At 39.3% G+C, this 19,470-nt stretch overlaps 1 protein-coding gene across 9 annotated transcripts in view; it reads left to right on the top strand.

Moving 5' to 3' along the window:
• CUNH1orf112 (chromosome unknown C1orf112 homolog) overlaps window positions 1-19,470 on the top strand; it is a 41,722-nt gene that overhangs the window by 5,950 nt on the left and 16,302 nt on the right. For 3 of the 9 annotated variants that reach the window (XM_036342402.1, XM_036342401.1, XM_036342403.1), the window contains exons 4-14: window positions 1,007-1,111; window positions 1,554-1,694; window positions 3,426-3,591; window positions 5,728-5,812; window positions 7,394-7,532; window positions 10,070-10,150; window positions 12,664-12,728; window positions 16,370-16,518; window positions 17,203-17,332; window positions 18,381-18,567; window positions 19,364-19,446. In XM_036342402.1, the coding sequence (XP_036198295.1) occupies window positions 1,007-1,111; window positions 1,554-1,694; window positions 3,426-3,591; window positions 5,728-5,812; window positions 7,394-7,532; window positions 10,070-10,150; window positions 12,664-12,728; window positions 16,370-16,518; window positions 17,203-17,332; window positions 18,381-18,567; window positions 19,364-19,446 (1,331 nt within the window). Of the gene's footprint in view, window positions 1-1,006; window positions 1,112-1,553; window positions 1,695-3,425; window positions 3,592-4,069; window positions 4,183-5,503; window positions 5,535-5,727; window positions 5,813-7,393; window positions 7,533-10,069; window positions 10,151-12,663; window positions 12,729-16,369; window positions 16,519-17,202; window positions 17,333-18,380; window positions 18,568-19,363; window positions 19,447-19,470 lie in introns of those variants that run through there. The other 6 variants (XM_036342406.1, XM_036342404.1, XM_036342407.1 and 3 more) reach the window with 6 other exon arrangements.

Here is a 19,470-nt window from a genome sequence, read left to right as displayed (position 1 = left end):
CAATAGGCCTGTGGGAAGCAGTGGGAAACTATCCTCTTTAATTACCTGGTCTTGTTGCCGGTGTGCTTATTCCTGCAATGGTAGGTCATTTAAATAGTTTAGAAAGATCTTAGTATTAAGATCTTAAGGTGGCTAACTTTTCACAGACAAAATACTTAGTTCTGAGGTCACATACTATGCCCAGGAACTGTATTTTGAGTTGGTTGAAAAGGGAAACTAGTTAGAATACAAGTGAATAGGAGATTCAGCACAAGTTCATTACCCTATCAGGAATTATCCTTATAAATGCCCATATGAATGTTGATTGGTTAAGACCATCATCTTTTATTACGACAAGAGTAGCACTTATGTTTGTGACGTCACCAAAAAATGAACTATGAATTATTATTATTATTTTTTAAAATATATTTTATTGATTTTTTACAGAGAGGAAGGGAGAGGGATAGAGAGTCAGAAACATCGATGAGAGAGAAACATCGACCAGCTGCCTCCTGCACACCCCCTACTGGGTATGTGCCCGCAACCCAGGTACATGCCCTTGACCGGAATCGAATCTGGGACCCTTCAGTCCGCAGGCCGACGCTCTATCCACTGAGCCAAACCGGTGCTGGCTATGAATTATTTTTTAATTGTTATTAGATTCAAACCATAGAAATGGAAAATAAGTCAATTTCTGTCTGAAGTCTTTCTTTTTTTAAGCAACTGTACTGTAAAATTACTATATTATACAGGGTGGGGCAAAAGTAGTTTTACAGTTGTCCATATGGAAAACAGTACAATAATAAATAATACAAGAATAAATGCTGTTTCACATGCAATTGTAAACCTACTTTTGCCCCTCCCTGTATATATAGCATATATATTCTAAACTTAATTAGGTGCAATTGTTAAGCTAGATAATATCCCAAGGGTGTTACTGATGCAAAAATAAATCTCATTTTTTAAAAGATATCTTTCCTTTTCTAGTGATTTCTGTTTATAGTAATAACATGCTTTGTTTTTACAGACTGTGAAATTATTTGATGATATGATGTATGAGTTAACCAGTCAAGCCAGAGAGCTAACAAGCCAAAACTTAGAAATCCAGACGACGCTAAGGAATATTTTACAAGTATGTCAAATTTATTAGAAAAGGGGAGACAGGGAGCTCAAAGAGTGTGAGATTTTTATACTGATATGAGTTAGTCTTGTATTCTTTATGTGATGCCCCAGTACTGGAATTATGTCTATAGAATTAAAGATATAAATACAGAAACATAAATTTTGAAAATTTTCGTGCTGAATAAACATCTAAACTCTTAAAGAAAGACAAGTACTTGAGATAGCATGCCTTACCTGTAATTTCAAAGCATATGGGTTAGGATTCCAACTTTTTTTTTTTAACCAAATGGTTAGCTAAATGTTCCAGTATTTGTAATTCTGATAGACTGAAGTTCTATGAATGGAGGTACAGAGTGTCCATTTTGTTCACTGCTCTACCCTAGCACTCAGTCTGATAGTTCTTAGATACACAAAAAATATATTCTGAATTAAATGTCTTTGCTTATTCCCAGACAATGGTGCAGGTTTTAGGAGCTCTTACAGGATGTGTTCAGCATGTCTGTGCCACACAGGAGTCCATCATTCTAGAAAATATTCAGAGTCTCCCCTCCTCAGTCCTACGTGTAATCAGAAGTACCTTTGTACATTGTAAGGTGAGTAAATGGGCCCAGGTTCACTTTCAGTGGCCTAGGATCCATGGGCAAAAGGGCTGAGTACAAGAAACCAGAAACACCAATCAGAAAGGATATATGCACCCCTATGTTCATAGCAACACAATGGAATACTATGTCGCTATGAAAAAGAAGGAACTTTTACTATTTGCAACAACATGGATGGAACTGGAGAGCATTATGCTAAGCAAAATAAGCCAGTTGGAGAAAGATAAATATCACATGATCTTACTCATATGTGGGATATAATAATCAACATAATTTGATGAACAAGAATAGATTGATCTAGAGACAAATGGAAGGGGAAGGGGGGTTAGAGAGCAACCAAAGAACTTGTATGCATGCGTATTAGCATAAACAATGAACACAGATACTGGGGCGGTGGGGGCTTGCCTGGGGTGGGAATGGCTGGAGTGGGGGGGTCAATTGGGGAAAAAGGAGAAATATGTAAAACTTTAGACTGAAAAAAAAAAGGGCTGAGTACAATAGTATCTATACTAATAAAAGGGTAATATGCTAATCAGACTGGACATCTTCCAGACATCTTCCGGACGTCCTTCTGGACAAAGCCACGGTGGCAGAGGTAGAGGTGGTTAGGGGTGATCAGGCCGGGAGAGGAGGGCAGTTAGGGGGCAATCAGGCCGGCAGGGGAGGGCAGTTAGGGGGTGATCAGGCCGGCAGGGGAGAGCAGTTAAGGGTGATTAGGCTGGTGGGGGAGGGCAGTTAGGGGTGATAAGGCCAGCAGGCAGAGGTGGTTAGGGGCGATCAGGCCAGCAGGGGAGCAGTTAGGGGCATCAGGCTGGCAAGCAGAAGTGGTTAGGGCGATCAGGCAGGCAGGCAGGTAAGCAGTTAAGAGCCAGCAGTCCTGGATTGCGAGAGGGATGTCTGACTGCTGGTTTAGGCCCAATCCCACAGTGATTGGGCCTATACCAGCAGTCAAACATCTCCCAAGGGTTCCTGGATTGGAGCGAGTGCAGGCCAGGCTGAGGGACACTCCTCCCCCCTCCTCCCGTGCATGAATTTCGGGAGTTTCTAGTTTATATATAAAATTTTGTATTCTTGGAATAGACTTTGTTATAGAAATAAAAGCATGTATGTAAATCTTTTAAAATAAGTGACGATAAGGAAGTAATAAAAAGTGGGTTTTTGCCTTTGGTTTGCTTTATCATGTTTCCTCTGTATAAAGAAAGAAGTGATAGGATTTGTGTTGGGTCACAGGGATCCTGAAATAGTTCTGTTATGGTGTTGGGGATGAATTCCTTAATGATTAGGTGTCGTGAAAGGACATTAACCCCTGTTAGTTCATCTCGGTATTCCCGAGGCAGCTTTAAGTATAAAAGTTGGCCTATGATTTGTGCATCCCAGGAAGTTTTGATACTGCTATTTGTTGGGTGAATGAAAAGTGTTAGTTAATTAAAGCTTCTCTTTGGTGATAGGGTTCTACGTTGTCATGCACTTGACCTACTGTTATTTATCTCCCTTTTAGTTCTGTATTTGCAGGGTCTTGGAAGTCATATCATTTAACACATGCTTGCATCTCTTGCATGAAGTACACTGTATTTAATGGATGTTCACTAAACATTTGTTTAATGAATGAATATGTGATTCAGTGAAAAGCATTAATGATGACCTCTGCTAGTATGAGTGAAAGTAAATTTGGCTTTTGAGCTTTTTCTGATTTGCCTCTTCTCTCATTTTTATTTATTTGAGCAGAATAGTGAATCTGTCTATTCTGGGCGCTTACACCTCGTTTCAGACCTTCTCCAGGCTCTTTTCAAGGAGGCCTATTCTCTTCAGAAGCAGCTAATGGAACTGCTGGATATGGTCTGCATGGACCCTGGAGTTGATGAGAACGATGACATTTTGAATATGGTACTTGGTGAGTAAAGAAACTTATTACCCAATATATGATGTGAACTGACTGGACCCTGTATATCAGTTAAATTATTGAACCTACCATTGTTTTAATGATTCATGATATCTTACATGGAAAAAATCCTACCAGATAAATTTTTAATCTTTTAAATTTTAGAATTTAAAACTGAGATTTGATGTCTTAACATTAGATTTATATATTCAGTTAATGTTCATAGGTAATTTCCCCACAGTGATTAACAAAAAAAAGGTATGCAACTTTATACCCTCTGAAGTAGTTCAGATTCAAAGACAGTGGCTTTAAAGAGTTTTTAAACTATACTCATAGTATGAAATGTAGTTTGCATTCCTTTTCAGAGCACATATAATTATATATATGGGTATGTTTGTCAGTGTGTATATGTGTATCACATTTATTATACATGAAATACAATCCATATTACATGTGATATATTTTGTTATATTTTGTTTAATTTTTAAAGGATTGACTTCACTCACTAATAAGTTATGACCCAGAGTTTGGAAAGCAATACCCAAAGATTGTATTCATCAGTTCAGTCTGAAGATACTAAATTGGTTTTGTGCAGCATATTAGGTAATTTTTATTCCATAACAAACCACTCCAAAATTATTGGATTAAAATAAAAAACCACTGTTTTATTTATTCATGACTCTGTGAGTCAGCAGTTTAGGCTGGGCTCAGCTGAGATAGCTTTCTCTGTTCCACTTGGCAGGAGTGGCTCACTTGTGTGTGTGGTCAGTGGCCTCACTCAGTCTGGCTATTGGAAAAGGCAGAAGTACTGAGCCAGCCATATGTAGCGTATCATCGATCAGGCTAGCCGGGCTCTGAGCTGATGTGGTCTAAGGGTTTCCAAGAGCAGCAAAAGAGGGCAACCCCCAGTACATAAGAACTTTTCAAGTCTGCTTGTCTTACACTTATTGGTCTGTTGGCCAAAGAGGATCATATGGCTAAGCCCAGAGTCTGTGGAAGGGGATTGCCCAAGAGTGTGGACACACAAAGGGAAGTTATTGTGGCCATTTTTATAAATAATCTGCCACAGACAGAGTAGGGGCCTTATATGAGAACTGTGCAAATTAGTTCTAATTCTTTCTCGTTAGGTTTTCTTTCTTTAGGTTCATTTTGTCATTTTAGAATAGAAATATACATATAGAATATTTCAGTTATGACAGGGTACAACTTTATTCCATTAAACATTTTAGTTTTGTTTAGGTCATGGATAGGTATAATCTTCAAAAGTTAATTTTCCCTAATTTCTAACAATCTTAAAAATGTGACACTTATCCTATATAATAAAAGGGTAATATGCAGATTGACCCTAACAGCGTAATGACCAGAACAACCGCTCCACCAGTCATTATGAGGCACACTGACCACCTCTCGGTCCCTTTCCCAGGTCGGCAGGCTCCCATTGCCCGATGGCGAATGGGGAACTGGGGGTGGGTGGCGGGGGACGCAGGCAGTGCTAGGCCAAGGCCCCTGCCCCACCGGTTGCCCTACACACAGAGGGCGACTTGCAATGGAGGTGGGACCGGCAAGCAGGTGGAAACGGCTGATGGCTCCCCCAGCCGGCAGGCTCCAATCACCCGATGGCAAATGGGAACTGGGGCTTGGTGGTGGTGGTGGTGGTGGTGGTGGTGGTGGTGGTGGGGCCGGCTTCCTGCAGCCAGGGAAGATGGCCCTGATCGCAGGCTAGGTCTAGGGACTGTACCCGCGCATGAATTTCGTGCACCGGGCCCCTTGTTTTCAGTAATTATTTTGACACAATTTTTGCAAACTGCATTACCTATATATATTTTTAAATATATTTTATTGGTTTTTCAGAGAGAGGAAGGGAGATGGATAGAGAGTTAGAAACATCAATGAGAGAGAAACATCGACCGGCTGCCTTCTGCACACTCCCCACTGGGGATGTGCCCACAACCAAGGTACATGCCCTTGACTGGAATCGAACCTGGGACCCTTGAGTCCGCAGGCTGATGCTCAATCCACTGAGCCAAACTGGTCAGGGCCTGCATTATCTATTTTAACAAATGTCAAATTGTTCAGTAGATAATTTTAAATGTAGATGATACTCATGACATCTGAATGTTTTAAGAGTTTTGTTATCTTTCTTTGTAGTTATTCATTCATTGTTGGACATCTGCTCTGTTATTTCCAGTATGGACCATGCATTTCATGCAAATACTTGGAAATTTATAATTAAGTAAGTTATTTTGTTTTTATTTTTGTAATTTTCCATATCTTAAATCTTATTATTCATATCAGATTGCATTTAAAACAGTTCCTGTAGGTGTATATAATGTTCACTGACCCTGCTGTCTGGTAATCCAGATAATCCTACATATAGCTCCCAAACCAAATTGGACTTGACCCTGCTGCCTCTACAATTAAAAAAAAAAAATTCTTCCTAGTTAGCTAGTAATTCTGAAATAATGGACCATGGTCAGACTAAACCTTAACCACTTGCCTGCTGTTACTATTGTTCAATAGACTATTAAGTATCCTATTTTCAGGCTGAGATAAATTAGTAATTATAATTAGAGCTGAATATATAATCCCTTCATTATAGGCTTTTGAGTTGTTCAACTTGAATTCCATTTATAAAGTGATTTTTAAGTAGAGCATTACAAAGGGTAGTATTACTAGGGAGAGTGCGCACAGTGTTTATCAGTTTCTTAGGTGCCAGACGAGATACAGTTAAGAACCTCCACTTTACACACATGCGTAATTCTTTGTATTAAAGGACATTGTAGTACTTTCAGGTCTTGGGTGCTTTTGTACCACCAGGTCATTAACTTACCAAGTAACAGCAGAGGTCAGAAGTGTCAGCTCAGAGCCATGCTGTATTTTGCTTGAGTCTATTCTGAAATAACTTACTCCTCCTGGACATTTGGGCAATTTGGTTAACTTCTCTGAACCTTAGTTTGCTTATCTGACAATAGGAGTAGTAACAGTGGCACTTTTTTGGTGGTTGTAATGGAGTTGAGTTTATAAGGGTGAAATGGTTAGAATGGGTGCATGGCACATGGTGCTCAATGAATTAGCTGTATCATCATCATCACCATTATCAAATAACTTCCACTCTTAACCCCTTCCAATTCACTTTCTACCCAGAATTCAGACTGATCTCTTACAAATGTAATCAGATCACTCCCCATTTTACTAAGAGTAACCACCTAATCCTCTCTGGGCTCTGCCTTCTTCACCAGCTCATCTCCGCTGCTCTCTCTCTGCTCTTAGTTCCTCAAACGTACTGGACTCTCCTGTCCTAGAACCTTGTCATGGCTTCTTCCTCTGTTGGGATGCTCCTTCTTGTTCTCTATACCTTGCTAACCCCTGCTTATTTTTCATTTCTCAGCTTAGGTACTATGTCTTCATGGTAGCATTTTTTGATTTGCTCACCCTAAGAAGTTAGAATAGACCTCTCTGTAGTAGCACACTGGCTTTTTCCTTCTTCACAGTGATCACAGCCATAGTTAATTATTAATGGTCTCCCTCGGGCTGGCTCACACGCTCTGTGCAGACAGGGCAGAGGTTGTGTCTTCTTTCACTTCTGTATCCCCAGAGCCTAGCAGAGTGACTGGCACAGAGTAAGACTTCAATTAATATTTTACATGGAGAAATAAAATACGTAGTAACTTAAATTGACATAACTGCTTAATAGATAAAGTCGGCACATCTTAATTATGTCATGTCTCATATGTGTGCACTGATTTTTTACATATTCCTTCATATTTTCATGGTCCTAAGTTACTCATGGTGACTGCTCTTTTTACTAATTTAGGCAGAGCCTTAAGCACCAGTCCGTTATAAAGAGTCAGCTGAGACACAAAGAAATCATCACCAGCTTGTGTGAAGACATTCTGTGCTCCTTCCAGTCTTGTTTACAGTTAGCAGAGCAGATGGCCCAGTCAAGGGCACAGGTACGTATGCTCCCACAGCACTTAGATGGTGGCTCTTACTTCCTTTGGCAGTTACTGAATCGAGTTTGAATCTATGGATCACTTTACTTCTGAGGGTTTTAATTTGTTTCATTTGTGTTTGTTTATTTTTCAGTTTATTAGATGAAATTATAGCTCATAATCACTTTTCACCCAGAACATTGCATTAGGCTCCTGTCTGCTCTCATTCTCTGTAGGTTCCATCTGTCCCTCCTCTTTACTTACTTATTGGTTGGTCGTTCTCCTCACCATTCTTTCATTCTTTTGAACCCTAAAACAAAAGTCTAATTCTTTAGTCCTATATTTATTTAGGATTGCCTTGATAGAGCCACACCTAGCCTTTTCTTCACCAATCCCATGCAGCCTGCAGTAAGGCAATATACAACTCGTGTGTGTGTGTGTTTTAAAATTGATAGACGCTTGCATTTATTTTTATTTCAAAAGTTGTAGTGTTGAATTGGTATCCCATTTATGAACCATTATATTCTAAAAATTTAATTTGCTCACCCTAAGCTTACTGGTAATTGTAGTTCCTTTTCCTCTGACAATGTTATACCTAGGGCCTTTTATTCTCAGATTAGCCCTTTCAATTTTATTTAACTCATAAAGCCCTAAATTAAAGGATTAATAGTATTCGGGGCCTAACAGTTACATATTTCAATGGAAAAATGAATTAAATATTTCTTCCTAGAGTAACAGGAACATGTTCCTCTAGCTGTAGCACTACAAGCTATCATAGGGGATTCTTTGTACCTATACTCTTCCCTGCCAAGTACCTATGGGGAAGGAGGTATAAGGATTCATCTAGTCCCTAAATACTGGTCGCAACTGCTGGGGCAGGGATGATCTGGGAAGACAGCTGCTAGCAGAGGATGGAAGTGTGGAAAGGAGTTCTGGAGTTGCTAAGGAGGTGAGAGGTAGCTTAGGAAGGGACTGACCTTTCCCCTCGTCTCTTCTTTCCCTCTTTTTATTTTTTTAAATTTAATTTTTTTTTTTTATTGATTTCAGACAGGAAGGGAGAGGGAGAGAGATTGAAACATCAATGATGAGAGAGAATCATTGATTGGCTGTCTCCTGCACGTCCCCAACTGGGGACCAAGCCTGCAACCCGGGCATGTACCCTTGACTGGAATTGAACCCAGGCTGATGCTCTATCCACTGAGCAAAACCAGCTAGGGCTCTTCTTTTTCTCTTATCCACCCTCTGCTCCCCACCCCCTTACATCTCTTCTTTCTTTTCCCTTTTATTTTTTCCACCCCCACTTCATTCGTGTACACTTTGTGGTTTCCCCTGACCTTATTGAATGGATAGGCATTTGGTTGGGCATCCAGTGTCATGGTAGGAAGGTCCACTCTGCCACCTCTATCACGTATATCTGTATCCTCAGCCCCAACCTCCTCTTTACCCAGTTTCTTTTGCTTATCCTGACACCACAGCACCCACAGCTAGTGCTTGGAGAGTAAAGTTAGACGGAGGCTCCTGGACAGGAGTGAAACATGGAAAGTCCATGCAACAGGATAGTCTGTAGTGGAAGAGAAAAGAGAAGACCAGAGGGTGCCTGGCCAGGTGGCTGTTTGTACTAAATTATATAAGTTCAGCTCATATCAGCTGTCTGCAGGTGAAAACCAGGGAATTTAAATTGTAAATTCTCCTAATGTCCAAGCATATTTTCATGTTTTTCCTTATTTGTGAACATTTGGGGTTGATATTGACTATCCCTACACTACCCATTGGCTGAAATGGAGCTTTGCCATGGTCTGTAGAGTTTCTGTGTTCTTTACTCTAAATTCTGATCAGCAGCACCCTCTCGTGTTCACTATTGGTATTTATTCAAGAATCAAACTATTAAAGTTTTCCAGGTAGTGGTTTAAAAAATGTCTAGCTAAAAACACTAGAGTTAATTTGTTGTGTGCTATTAATGGAGGGATTATTGATGTGTCAGTCCCTGTATTTGTTTCCTAGGCTGCAGTAGCAAATTACCACAAACTAGGTGGCTTAAATAAAACCAACTTTTATTCTGTCTCAGTTCTAGAGGATGGAAGTCTGAAATGTGTCAGCAGGGCCTTGTTCTCTCAAAGACACGGGAAGAGTGTGCTCTGTGCCTGTCCCTTAGCTTCTGGTGTGGCTGGCGTTCTGTGTAACACTGATCTCTGCCTCCACATGGTGGTGTCTTCGTATCTTTCTAGAGGACCCAGTCAGCTGGATTAAGGGCACATCCTATTCCTGTATCACCTCATCTTAACTAATTAAATCTGCAATGACCGTATTTCCAAATAAAATTATATTCTCTGTTAGGACTTCAGCATATCATTTTGGGGGACGTTGTTCATTCCATAATAGCCGCTAAAATTGACAAGATACTCATTCTCTATTAAGTCTTGAATTCGTTTTCAAAATGAGAATATTGTATTAGACTTTTTAGTATAGACTTTTCAGAAAAAATGGTCTCATTTACAAGTTAAGCTAATTCCATATTCTATTCTTATTTATATGCTTTCTTATTTCCTTTTTTGAATCAGGATACTGCTGACAACAGGTTATTTCAGAAAATACTCAAATTGTGTCGTTTCCTTGCCAACTCTCTTCTACACTACACTAAGGTAAGGCTTATTTTTTTAAATAAATTATAAGGTAGCATATTTTTATCATTCCTGTCAGGACAATCTTTTGAAGTTTGTTTTGTCAAGAGTATATTTTTTGGGTTTTTGTTTGTTTAGTATTGTTAACTGTGAAATATTGAGCATCTGTGAAATTATTTAAGTGGCTATCATCATTGTTCTTCAATTATCTGAAAAATTATTTAATATAAACATGAATAAAATTATTTCTGTAATCTCAAATTAATTTTCAGAAAATCTGTATTCAAATATGGTTTATATATTATTTCTATCATATTTCTAAATTAGGTTTTAGAGTTTAAATGTTCATATCTTTAAAACTGTATAATAATTTTAAGAAGACCTGCATATTTGGGAGTCATCAGGAGAGCAGTGATAGTTGAAGATATGTGGATAGAATAGAGTAGTCATCCAGGGAGATTATTTGTTTGGAGAGATGAGCAGGGAGTGCTTACGGCAGCCAGTTAAAGAAATATCATTAGTAGTAGATATTAGTGATTAAAAAAAACAGAGATTAGGGATAAAACATAGTGATTAGACATTTATGTAATTTATGAAGTGATCACCCTGGTAAGTCTAGCCCCCATCTGCTGCCATACTAGTTATACTTTGCTAGTATGTTATACTTTGTATCCCCAAGACGACTTTTATAAGTGCCAGTCGCCAACTTCGCTCCCATCTGACAATCATCAAAATGTTTCTTGGTATCTATGAGTTTCTATTTTGTATGTTCTTTTATTTTATTTTTATTCCATATATAAGTGAATTCATATGGTATTTGTCTTTTTCTGACTCATTTTACTTAGCATAATACCCTCAGTCATCCATGTTGTCACAAATGGCAAGATCTCATTCATTTTTGTGGCTGAGCAATAGTCCATTGTATATATGCATCATAGTTTTTTATGCATTCGTATATTGATGGATACTTAGACTGCTTCCATATTTTGGCTATTGTAAATAGTGCTTCAATGAACATGGGTGCTATGTCTTTTTGAATTCATGTATTGGGTTTCTTCGGATAAATATCCAGCTGTAGAATTGCTGGGTCAACTGGTAGTTCTATTTGTAATTTTTTGTGGGACCGCCATACTGTTTTCCATTGTAGCTTCCTCAGTTTATAATTCTAATAGTGCACAAGGTTTCCCTTTTCTACATGTTCTTGCCAACACTTGTTTGTTGATTTATTGATGATAGCCATTTTAATTTGCATTTCCCTGATGATTAGTGATGTTATTTTTTCATATGTCTGTTGGTCATCTGTACTCTTGGGATTTGAAATGTCTATTCAGGTTCTCTCCTGTTAGGGGGTGTGGGACCTGCCTGATGCGCCTCTATCCCTCCTACCAATCTTCTCATGGCTTCTTTTTTTTTTTCCCTCATGGCTTCTTTATATCCTTACTTGTAGGAGACTAGTTTAACGAGTCTCTAGGTGGTTCGCAATGATGATTATTTCTACTTTAGTTGTAATTTTGATGTGGTTGTGGGAGGAGACGAGCACAGCATTTACCTACTCCACTTGACTAGAAGTCCATCTTGACTAGAAGTCCTAGTTATGCCATTTTTTAATCCTTTTCTACCAGGGGATTTTTTTTAATTTTTAAAATTTAAGCATCAGCTGTTTTTCTATGTCCTATAACAATAGAAGTAATTCCTTAACTTTCTAAGAGATAGCCTACCATAATGGGTGTAGCAGTCACAACTGTACCTAAAGCCCAGCCTTGCTGGTTTTTAACGGAGTTCTTGATCACATTACTGGATACCTTAGCTTCAGCTTGGTGTTCTGGGGACAATGACACGCCTTGGGATTTTTGAGGCACTGATACTAAGTAAACTGATGTACATAAAGTCCTTGCAATATGTCTGCTGAGCACTTAGTGCTCTGTGTGTGATAGTTGCTAATTGTCATTTTGCTGATAGTCTTAACAGTAAAGAATTTTTTTTTAAAAAATATTTTTATTGATTTCAGAGAGAGAGAGGGAGAGATAGAAACATCAATGATGAGAATCATTGATCTCAGTTGCCTTCTGCATGCCCCCTCCTATGGATTGAGCCTGCAACGCGGACATGTGCCCTTGATCAGAATCGAACCCAGAACCCTTCACTCCGCAGGCCAACGCTCTATCCACTGAGCCAAACCAGCTAGGGTACAGTAAAGAATTTTAGATGCTTAGCTTAATCCTCCTATATATTCTCATGCAAGAATTTATTTTAATGTGGCACATCGAGGATATTATCATTATTGTTTATTTGGCAAATTTCTTTTATTTTTTAAAAATTTATCTTTATTGTTCCAAGGATTACAGATGTTCCCCTCCCCCCACATTAACCCCTCCATCCTGTCCTGCCCTCCCCTCCTCACCCCCCCCCCCCCAGGCCTTCACCACACTATTGTCTGTGCAGGATATTATTTTACTTTTTGCATGTCCTCGTGAGAGATGTGTATTAGAAAGGTACATTGTATATAAAGAATGAATATAGTTGTTTTATTTTAGGAATTTCTTCCTTTCCTCTCTGATTCTTGTTGTACATTGCACCAGCTTTATCTGCAGATACACAGGTAAGAAGAATGCCATGTAATTATTAAAATGTAACAATGCCATTTGAATCAGGCAAAGATTAAGTATATATCATTTTAAAATAAAACAGAGTAATTTTTCTTAATATTTAGTAAATTTTTATCTGCTTGCTTAAAATAATTGGAGATAACAGCTTTTAAAAAAATAGATTCCATGTGGGTTTTGCATATCTTTCTATTCTTAACTAGTACATTATACCAAGTGGTGAATAACTAGTGTGTTGATAAATACCAAAGGCCAAAAAGAAAGAGATTATTCACACACTTGTGTGAATTACAGGAAGGTATTACGTTAGATAGGGGCTAAGTGATATTTGAAATTGACAGTTACCTCAGAAGAGCCCCTAATTTGACACTAAAATAATCTGTCAACTCACTTATCCAGGTCCTCTCAGCTCTGCCTGATCCGTGTAGTCTCCTAGAAACCTTTTTCATGCCACTCCCTCTTCAGACTTCCCGTTTCCAGCACCTTTGACCTATTCCTCATCGTCAGTCAGTATCCTCACTTTGTACGTCACTGAGAAAAAAGAAGCACATGGAAGAGAGCTTCCATACACTCCCAGCACAGCCACTCTGCCTGCCTTTAGCCCTGAGATTTAGGCCCTTGTTCCCGTGGATGAACTCTATGAGACCCGCCCCCCCCCCCCCCCCCCCCCCCCCCGATTTGTGCATTGGATTCCATCCTCTCACATGCGCAGGGACCTCACTCTAGCAATTATCCCCTTTCCCCTCACATCATCAGCCTTCCCTCCCTGTTGTATCATTCCCATGAATGTACCAACATGCTGTTATTTTTTCCACCTTAAGAATAATACAAAACAAACTCTCTCAACTCTATATCCACCAAATTCCTTCCCATTTCTCTTCCTCGAAAAATGTTTACAACAAAACTAGAAAGCTTTGCCTACTCCACTATGTCTGCAGCTGACCCTTAAACCACATAGGTTTGAACTGCACAGGTACACTTACTTATATGTGGATTTTTTTCAATAAATACTGTAAATGTAATTTCTCATGATTTTCTTAACATTTTCTCTAGCTTACTTTATTATAAGAATATAGTATATAATACATATAGCATACAAAATATGTGTTAATTGACTGTTCATATTATCGGTAATACTTCCAGTCAGCAGCAGGCTATTAGTAAAGTTTCTGGGGAGTTAGAAGTTATACACAGACTTTTGACAGTGCAGGGAATTTGTGCTCCTAACCCATGCATTGTTCAAGGGTCAACTGTCCTTTCTTTCTTAATCCTATTCCAGTGAGACCTTCTATTCCACCACTTCACCAAAACAACTCTTGTCAAGGTCAGGTCATCTGTGACTTCCATGTTGCTACATCCAGTGGTCAGTGTTAGGCCTCACCTACCAACCTGTCAGCAGTGCTTCGCCCTTTTTTTTGAACGCTTCCTTTTGTTGACTTCAGGGACACCCCTCCTTCTTGGTTCTCTTCGGATCTCACTGGCTGCTCTTCCTCAGCAGGTTCGGCAGGTTCCTCTTCTCCCCAGCTTCTTTAGGTTGGGTTTCCCCGGTCCGCAGGCCCCTTCTCTGTGGTCATTTGGTCTCAAGACTAAATTCATATCTCCCTTTAATGTAACTGCACTTAAACTGACCCAAACTAAACTCTTGTTTCCCACCCATTTCATTCACCTTCCCTCCATCTTCCCCAAATCTGCACCTCTGTGGCTTCCTCATTTTAGTTTAAATAGCAGCTTCCTTTTTTGCATTGATCTGACTCCAAATTCTTGCCGTCACCTTTAACTTTGTTCTCATAACCCTCCATGTGGTTAATTTGCAAAACTCTCTTATTTTCATCTTTAGTATAAATACATATATTCACTATGTGTATACAGAATGCAACCATTTTTCCCACCTTAACTTACCATCCAGTCCTATCCACTATTATTTTCTTGCCTGGATTTTTGGAAAGGAGCATCCAGCCCACTATCTGCTTCCACCTTCATTTCACTCTAGGCCAGTGGTTCTCAACCTTCCTAATGCCGCGACCCTTTAATACAGTTCCTCATGTTGTGGTGACCCCCAACCAAAAAATTATTTTTGGTGCTACTTCATAACTGTAATGTTACTACTGTTATGAATTGTAATGTAAATATCTGATATGCAGGATGTATTTTCATTGTTACAGATTGAACATAATTAAAGCATAGTGATTAATCACAAAAACAATATGTAATTATATATGTGTTTTCTGATGGTCTTAGGCGACCCCTGTGAAAGGGTCGTTTGACCCCAAAGGGGTCGCGACCCACAGGTTGAGAACCGCTGCTCTAGGCTGTTCTCTGTACAGTAGCCAGAGCGAGTGACAAAACATAAATTAGATCATTTGACTTCTGTGCAGACCCTCAAATGACTCAATATTCAAATAGAATTCAGTAGAGCTTCCTGTCCACCATACCTTGTGTTTTCTTCACAGCACTTATTCCCCCTGCTATGCTATGAACTTGCTTGCTCCCTTGTTGGTTAACTGCCTCCCTTCGTTGGAATGGACCCTCCATAAAGGCAGTGATTTTGTGTATTTTGTTTACTGCTGTATCCTGTAACAGTGCGTGGCATCTATCCATAGGCATTTAGTAAAGGTTTGTCAAATAAATAAATTGACAACACATTATTTGATTGAAATGCAAACACTTTGATGCTCAGTAGCTGTAGTTCATGTCTGTGGAGTTTCATTACCTTTTATTTATATATGTCTTTCACCTTACTTATAATTTAATCCTCACAACTCCAGATCAGTGTCACAAGTGAAGAAACTGAGAGGCTCAGGGAGGTCAAATGAATGATCCAGAAATCACTGGTAGAGGGTGCTTTTTCTGTCATACTACAGAGACCCTGATGTTTATCTTAAGCCCATCCTTTTATTTTTTTTTAATCCTCACAGAGGATATGCTTATTGATTTTAGAGGAGAAGAGAGACAGACAGACAGATACATTGATGAGAGAGAACATCAATCAGTTGCCTTCCATATGTGCCCTGCGTGGAAATCGAACTTGTAACCTTTTGGTGTATGGGACAACGTTCCAACCAACGTTCCACCCACCCGACCTGGGCTTAAGTGGACCCTTTTAAATGTTATTTATCCCCTGCAGGACAGGGTGTTCCTACATTTAAAGTGTGCCACAATTAAGATAATGTGGCAAAAAATACTGAATACATATCTTCATCCAGTTTAGTTATTGTAAAGCTCTTGCTCCTGAGAAACTGAGCATTAATTCATAGTATATTCAGCATTCCATCTACTTTAAAACAATGTTTAATAGAAGTGATTATGCCAGAATTTATCAGAAATCTTTTTACATATGTTTTTACTAGTTATTTAAATTCATATTTTTGCAGTATTTTTAAAAGACATCATTGTCAAAATGGGTATTAAAATGACAACAAAGATTTCACTAAGATTCTAAATTTCTTGTTAGAGCCTTGTTATTTAGTTCTGAGGTTCTTCATAGTTATAGTGTCATTTCCGTAGTCTAAATTTTGTTTAATAAAACGCATGCTACTTATTTTTTATATATTTTCACTGCTAGAACATCTGTTTGCAGTATTTACCTTTTCCTGAAATTAGAAGTTAGCTGTTAATAACTGTTTCCCTCCCTTTCCAGCAAGTTTCCTCCCAGCCTGTATGCTGCTGGGATTTCTCAAGCCCAGCGGGAGGAGATAGCGGGCACTTTCCTAATTACCCTGGATCCACTCATCACTCAGCTTCTCACCTTCCAGCCTTTCATGAACGTGGTTTTGGACAGTAAATTAGGTAAAGCTTCAAAACAGAATTAATGTTAAAACGGCTCTTACTAATTACTAGAGGCCCAGCACATAAAATTGTACGCAAGTATGGTCCCTAGACCTAGTCTGTGATCAGGGCCATCTTCCCCAGCTGCTGGCAGCCGGCCCCGCCCCCCACTGCCACTCACCTTGGTTCCCCATCCAGCGATGGGAGCCTGATGGCCGGGGGAGGGACCGAGAAGTCAGCTGTTCCTGCCTGCTCACTGCAGGTTGCCTTCTGTGTGTGGGGCCACCAGAGGCACGGGAACCTTGGCCTGGCACCGCCCGCATCCCCCACCACCCACCCTGGGTGCCCGATCACCATTGGCGATCGGAGCCTGCTGGCCGGGGAAAGGGACCGAGAGGTGGTCAGTACACCTCATAGTGACTGGTTGAGTGGTCATTCTAGTTCTGCCAATATGGTTGCTGGGCTTTTATTAAATAGATGACATGTTAGAGACAGCCTTCCCTTCCCTTATGTAATTATCTTTTTAAGTTTCAAACGTTTTATTTAAAATTTCTCTTTTTTCTTCTTGGAACATATTTCTCATTTAAAGAAATTATGCCTCTAATTTCTTTACATATCACATCAGGTTTCTGCTGAAAAGATGTAGAATCAATATGTTTTTACCAATTTGTTGTAACACGATGAATGTGTTTTTACTGCTATAAGAGCTGCCATGCGAACTACAGTTCCCGCAGTGTCTCCTGCTGGTTGTCATCATGGATAAGCTGCCCTCTCAGCCCCTGGACGTGCAGACCCTGTGGTGCACCGAGAGCCGGGTCTCAGGAGCTGTGTCCAGGTAGCAGATGTGCTGTTTCGACCCTGTCATGTTACGACGGTTTAGAATGCCCTCTCGCGTGGAAAGATCTTGAAATTACGTTTTTTGTTGTGTCAGATATTCTAGTTAATAATTACTGTAGACCTCATTCATATGTTGCTAGTTTATAAAAATACACATATAAAATATATGAATCTATAGATACTAAAGCTATTTTAATTTTGTTCAGTGTTTTAGAAGGTATTGCCTAGTAGTGTTATGAACATTGAGTGTAATGGGTGCGATGTAATTAGTAACATGCCAATGAGCTCTGATGAAGAGACTGCTAGACACTGTACATTACCTCTTGGGAATTTTCACTTGTATCCATCCTCCTCCCTTGGATTATTGCTGTTCTTGGATTTTTCACCCGATTTTAGTCCATTCTTTGTACCACTGCCTCGTCAGTCTCCCTAACCCCCAGCTCTGAGCTCCCTGTTTTCAAACCCAAAATTCCGTGCTCGAAACTAAAGCTGATATGTCGGACTTCTCAGCTTTGGGTTGAAAGGTCATCCCATTCTGTTGCCAATTTCTACTTTTGCTCTTCATCCTTTTGCTTGTTTTCTGTCAGACCTGTTTGTTACTCATGTTTACCTTGTACTCATGCTTTTGTTGTCTTTACCTATTTATATCTTTTTGTATTTTTAATTTAAGTCCTCTACGAAGATTTCCTAAACCATTTCAATCATAAAATGCCCTCTCCCTGTCTGAACAGTAATATTCTAGTTTATATATGCTATCTAGCTATTTAAAAATAAAGTTTCTTCATGAATTTTGTCTTTGAATAGTTTAGTTGTGTGATAAACACTTAAGTCAGTGATACAAAATGTCCAGGCAAATTCTTATCCTTTAAGGACTTTCTCTAATAGTGACTGTATTTTGTTTTTATTATACATGTTCACACATTGGAAATGTATACCTCTTGAGACATTTTGCTTTGCTAAAACAACCCATGATATGTTATATTATTATACCTACTAATTATTAAATGTTAATAATGTTGGGTTCCATATTCTCAATTTCCCTGCAGGGTATCTCTACTCAAAGCCATTTTCTGCAGTTTTGAGCAGTGTTCTGGTGAACTCTCTCTACCTGTCCATTTACAGGGAGTGGAGGGTAAAGGGCACGTGGAGGTTGCCGTCCCCTTGTATCAGCATGTCTGTGTTCACCTGTGTGCATTCATTACTGCCTTTCATCCCTCGCTGTTTCCAGAACTGGTAAGTGTGTTACTTGTTGGCTAAGCCAAGGTTGCTCTTTTGCATTTTTTGTTTCACTGAAACTGTGATTTATATACAGAAAAAAGTGGGAATAATTAATGTATGTTCTTTTGACCGTTGTTTTCTCAGCTTACACCTTTTATTCTTTAACTCAGTTGTGTCCTAGAAAATGTAATCCTAGAGCCCAACAGTATTCAGATGTAGTATCCTAAAACATTTGAGGAAACATTTTTGGGTGGGAAGGTATAGAAAGACTGCAAGGTGGATTTTATCTGCCTCAGTTTCATAAAGAAAAGAAGTATAGAGTCCTATGCAGCACTAAGTCTCCTGTAGATCTTTGGTATGATAAAGATTTTTTTTAAGTGGAATTAGATTAGAAAAGATGTTGAAATTCTTGGGAAAATTTTTTAGAAATTATTTAAGTATCCGTATCATTTAAGATATTTTACAGTGGGCATATCAGCCATATTAAATACTGTATTTGGATGGTTAAAGGCAGAAACAAAAGTATAGGCTTATATGTTACTATGTGGTTTTAATGATTTCAGCTACTCAGAGAATTCTGGTGGATCCCAGAGATTGAGTTACCACAATTAAAACCAGTTCTGAATCCCCGTAGCCCAGCACAATGCTCGATATGATAGGTGCTGAAGACGGGCAGACAGCATGGGCTCCTTCAGATTCTAGGAAATAGAGCCTCTCCCTTGAGATCTGTTGCTGGGTGTGTCGTGAGGGTTTGTTTCATTTGAGAAGTGTAACGTGAGTGGTAACTTACCCGGACTGTGTTTCTCCTCAGGATGCCGCTCTGCTGAGTGCGGTGCTCAGTGCTAACATGATCTCCTCCTTGTTAGCCATGGACGCCTGGTGCTTCCTTGCTCGGTACAGCATGCTGCTTTGTTTTTG

Source organism: Myotis myotis, unplaced genomic scaffold, assembly GCF_014108235.1.
Source record: "Myotis myotis isolate mMyoMyo1 unplaced genomic scaffold, mMyoMyo1.p scaffold_m19_p_18, whole genome shotgun sequence".
NCBI classification, from domain to species: domain Eukaryota; kingdom Metazoa; phylum Chordata; class Mammalia; order Chiroptera; family Vespertilionidae; genus Myotis; species Myotis myotis.
The sequence above is the reverse complement of the archived record's forward strand: the minus strand, read 5'-3'. Positions and strand labels throughout refer to the sequence as shown.